The sequence below is a fragment of the Chenopodium album genome, chromosome 12 (assembly GCF_948465745.1).
Source record: "Chenopodium album chromosome 12, dcCheAlbu1.1, whole genome shotgun sequence".
In the NCBI taxonomy this organism is placed as follows: domain Eukaryota; kingdom Viridiplantae; phylum Streptophyta; class Magnoliopsida; order Caryophyllales; family Amaranthaceae; genus Chenopodium; species Chenopodium album.
In genome coordinates, this window is record NC_137845.1 from 12,538,742 (window position 1) to 12,543,367 (window position 4,626).

Here is a 4,626-nt window from a genome sequence, read left to right on the forward strand (position 1 = left end):
TCCATGCTTATCCATTTCTAGTAGCATTGCTTAGCTTGCACATACATACAAAGTTTTTTAAGCTCGTTACAGTAACATCACATGATAATATTATCATGAGTTGAGGTATTTAAATACTTAATTACTAATACTAGTAGTTGTTACAGTAACACCACGTGATAATATTATCATGAATTGAGACGTTTAAATACTTACTAATACTGGTAGTCGTTGCCACGTTGGAATGTGAATGTGATGAGGTGGGCCGGGACTTCGGACGTGGGTCCCGATGATCGGAATTGTTGATTGGCATGCAAGTTGGGAAAGGAGCACAAGTATTGTAATGAAGTAGTAATAATTTGACGATGGTGTATGGGACCAAAAACGAACTGGGTGACAACTTGAAATATTCTACAAACTGGTTGAAAACAATCTGCATAACGATGAAATAAAGTATAGTATGAGAAGTATGGGAAATCTGAAGGGATGCAGTAACATGAAAACCATCTACGATGATTGGTTTCTGACACCATATATATGAATAAGGATAATGTTCTATTCATATATGCTAAAGAAAAACCTAAAATAAGCAAAAATATCTAACAAGAAAGTGAAAAAGAAATTATTTTTTGAATAAAAATTGTGTAGTTATTTTTATCATTACTTTTAGTGATTGAATATACAAGTAGATTAGTAGATATTTAACAAATCAAGTGAACCATCTATATACAAAACACATATATTGTTTGTTATTTTTTAAGCATATACGAGAAAGTATAACAAAGTATTACTCGGTTACTACCTTTTGTCAATAATAATAAGTGATAGTTTTTATTTGTTCCAATTTGGATTGTGGACAATTTTCAAAGCAATATTGTAATAACGATATTATCTTAAAAAGTATTATATATGAAGTGTTTGTAATTTAAATTAAATTGAAGTAATTTTAATAAGATTTCACATGATATTATATGTCAAATTGATACAATCCTTTTTTGTTCTACTCACTTAGGCCCTGTTCTCTTCACCTTAAAAGAATAATATTAAGTAAAAATAATTTCAGTTCAATAAAAATAAGTTCAGTTCAGTAAAATTAATTTCAGTTCAGTAAATATAATTTCAGTTCAGTTCAGTAAAATTCAATTTTCTTAAAGAAAAATTATAACTGAAAATCAGTTAAAATAATTTCAGTTCAGCAAAAATAATTTCATTTCAGTAAAATTAATTTAAGTTCGGGAAAAATAATTTAAGTTCAGCAAATATAATTTTGTTTCAGTAAAAATAATTTCAATTCAGCAAAAATAAGGTGAAGAGAACGGGGCCTTATTGTCTATGGGGGGTCAAACAAGAAAAACTTTGTCTAACTATTGCTAATTAGCTACATATGCACTTACATACAAAACAAAAATTATCATGCGGTATTCAAATATTAAATTTTCATAATCTACGTACATTAATGCAGGATAAAGACATAATTGACCAAATATCTGCATGGAGATCGAACAAAATTCAAGTGATTAAAACAAAAATTACTAAAGGGAGTACATGTATTTCTATTGTGAAGTGTTATATTCCGCCATTTGCAAGAAAATCTCTAATAATTTTTAATGTGAAAAATAAATAAAAAGTGGCGGGAGGAGTAGCTCTTATATATCTTATAAAGTACACAAAGGATCAAATCTTGCTGCTCGTAAAAAGTTTAGGGTCTAACCAATTGCAATCACTTGGGGTTGAGGATCCCCTTACCTTGTCCTTTGCTATCAAGTACAAGTTGGGCCCTAACTAGGTTGAGCACACCTTGCATAATAGAGCTTAAGCCCATTATTTATCTACAAAGAAGAAAAGGTACATAAATGTATTATTTGTCAAATTTAAACATCATCTTTGACCTGTATGTCAAAGACAAATATATCTCAAAAAAGATTTATGAGTTCTAAAAACAATTTCTCGCGGTCAAATTCACATAAATGATCACGTTGCATCCATCTATTCTTACTAAGGTCTTACTCTAATCATTTTGAAATGATAATATGCTTTTAAAATACTTATTAATATGAAAATACATTTTAATAAATAAAATTAATTTAAGTTTATATATTCAAGTGAAATATTAAAGAGCGTGGCCTAGAAACTCTAATTTTCAATTGATACATGAGATATTTTTACTTGATCATTGTTGTAGGAGTTTAATTTTCGAAAATCTTGATATCTACAGGGACAAACCATAGAACATTTTTTTTACATTATTAATCAGAAGTTAGTAATTAATAAGAGATTAGAAAATATATGAAATGAATGGACCAAAAATTTCTCATTTCATTTGTAACTAAGTAATTGTACAAGGTATTACATACTAAGAAAGAAGAAAAGAATGAACTAACCAAAACCCCAAAAATAGAAATTAAAAAAAAAAAAAAAAAAAAAAAAAGCCTCTTCATCCCATAAATACACAAAAATGCCCAAATATAGTAAGGTCTCAAAATTTTTGGGCTTCTTGCTCCCGGAGAGGGCTCCCCCCTTCTTTTTTGTTTCTCACTAATTCCTATCTTTTCTTTTTTCATATTTACATAATATATATTTTATATATATATATATATATATATATATATATATATATATATATATATATATATATATATATATATATATATATATATATATTATTCACACTCAAAAAATAAATATTTTTCATCATTTTTTTTATTTTTTTTATTTTTTTAATTTTTTGATTAAATTAGAAAGTGGAGATACACCTCCTATGACGTGGAGCAGTAAGTTTTTTTTGGATAGTTTCTTCTTTCCAAACTTTGCCAATATCTTGTGCAATTTTAATAGCATCAAAAGAAGCACCAGCTAATCCTCTTCTTGTAAACCCAACTGCATATAATCCACTCTTTCCTTTCCATGCACTTGGAAATGGTGTCTTTGGAAATCCATTTTTGTTAAAAAATTCACCTTCCTGTAAAAACAAACCAAAAATAAGGTTAATAAATATATCCATTACAAATATTCAATATAATACTAGTATAAAAAATAAACAGAGTAAAAACAGAGGAAAACAGAGGATATTTTATCTAACCTGAAGCCAAGAAGGTACATTGCTACGGTATCCGGTAGCTAGAATGACTGAATCAACATCTAGTGTTTGCCCGTCAACGAGTTCGACACCATTGGTGTAGAAACTCTTGATTCCTGGAACAACCTTGATGTCACCAGATCGAATTTTCGCTAAGGCCCCGATGTCTAGTACAGGGGTCTTCCCATGCTTGTTTTTTAACTCCAGTGGACCGATGTTTGGCCTTTTTAGTCCGAATTTTCGCATGTCTCCTAGCATAAACCATGCGAAAAATAGCATGATTTTATCAACTAACCAAAGAGGGATCCATTTCATTAGTAACATTGCTAGCTCGAACGTTGATCTTCCCATGATTTCTCTTGGAAGAATATGAACCTAATAGAATAAGAAAAAATGTACAAGTTTGTATTAGTACACCACTCTAATATAACATGTATCGAAACTGATAGAATATAAAAGATATTCTTAAGTGTCAACCATCAACTTAACCTTTTGAGTTAAGCTGATGGTTGAAGTCCAGTATTGGTTTATATATATAACTGGTTCTGTGACTTACCGAGCTACGGCAGACCACATAGGGTTCTGCATTGTGGTTCGATAAGTCGAGGGAAACCTCCATCCCGGAGTTTCCACACCCTACCACTAGGACCTTCTGGCCGCGGTAAGAGTCACCGGACTTGTACTCACTCGAGTGAATCACCTTCCCGCCAAAGTGTGCTAGCCCGTCAATGTCGGGCACCACACACTCGGCGTTCTCCCCGGTGGCCACCACTAGCCACCGGCACACGTACTCGACTTCGGGCTTAGTTGGGCCTTGGCCCACAGTCTTGACCCGCCAAAGCCCGAATGTTTCATCAAATTTAGCGGATTGAACACACTCATTGAAGTGAGGGTTAATATCGAAATGGTTTGCGTAAGACTCAAGGTAGTCAATAAACTGCCTTTTAGTGGGGTACTCGGGGAAAGATTCAGGGAAGGGCATTTTCGGCAATTGACAAAATTGTTTAGGTAGATGTAACTTAAGCCTATCATAGGTACGTTTTTGCCAAAGCGAGGCAATGCAATCGGCTCTTTCTAGAACAACAAATGGTACACCTTGTTCTTTTAAACAAGCCCCTACAGCTAAACCCGAGGGGCCGGCCCCGACTATCACGGGGCCATTAACCCACACGAATCGACGGGATAATAGATCATCTCCGTTATCTCCTATAGATGCTAAATTGAACATTTGATCCATTGCGCTTTTGCAATAAAAGGGTATTTGAATTTTTTTGTTGTTAAGAGTAGCAGTGAGTGTTTTTTTTTTTTTGGTATGTTTGTTGATGTTGTTTTTGTTGTTGAAATGAGGTGGTTAAGTGGAGAGGTTTATATAGGGAATTAGGAGAGAGAAAGCATGTGAAATGAGTGAGAGTGAGTGACTTACAAATCATGAGCTATACTAATTCAAGGATTATTTTATTCTTCTGACTTATAATAAATAAAGGTATAATTCTTGATTCAATAATAGATATTAAAGGAAAATAATATTTTATTTTTTTAAAATTTTTTTAATAATTTAGAAGGGTGTTCTT

The 4,626-nt window shown here is 32.0% G+C and overlaps 1 protein-coding gene across 1 annotated transcript; it reads right to left on the reverse strand.

Annotated features, from left to right (window-relative positions):
* Positions 1–2,706: 2,706 nt before the first annotated feature.
* On the reverse strand, positions 2,707–4,370 carry LOC145572024 (putative indole-3-pyruvate monooxygenase YUCCA5). The gene is made up of 3 exons (XM_081631041.1): positions 3,612–4,370; positions 3,059–3,430; positions 2,707–2,938 (listed from the first exon to the last, which is right to left on the reverse strand). The coding sequence occupies exons 1-3, from the start codon at positions 4,290–4,292 to the stop codon at positions 2,714–2,716; spliced, it is 1,278 nt and encodes a 425-aa protein (XP_081487167.1). The 5' UTR covers positions 4,293–4,370; the 3' UTR covers positions 2,707–2,713.
* Between the last annotated feature and the right edge of the window lie 256 nt (positions 4,371–4,626).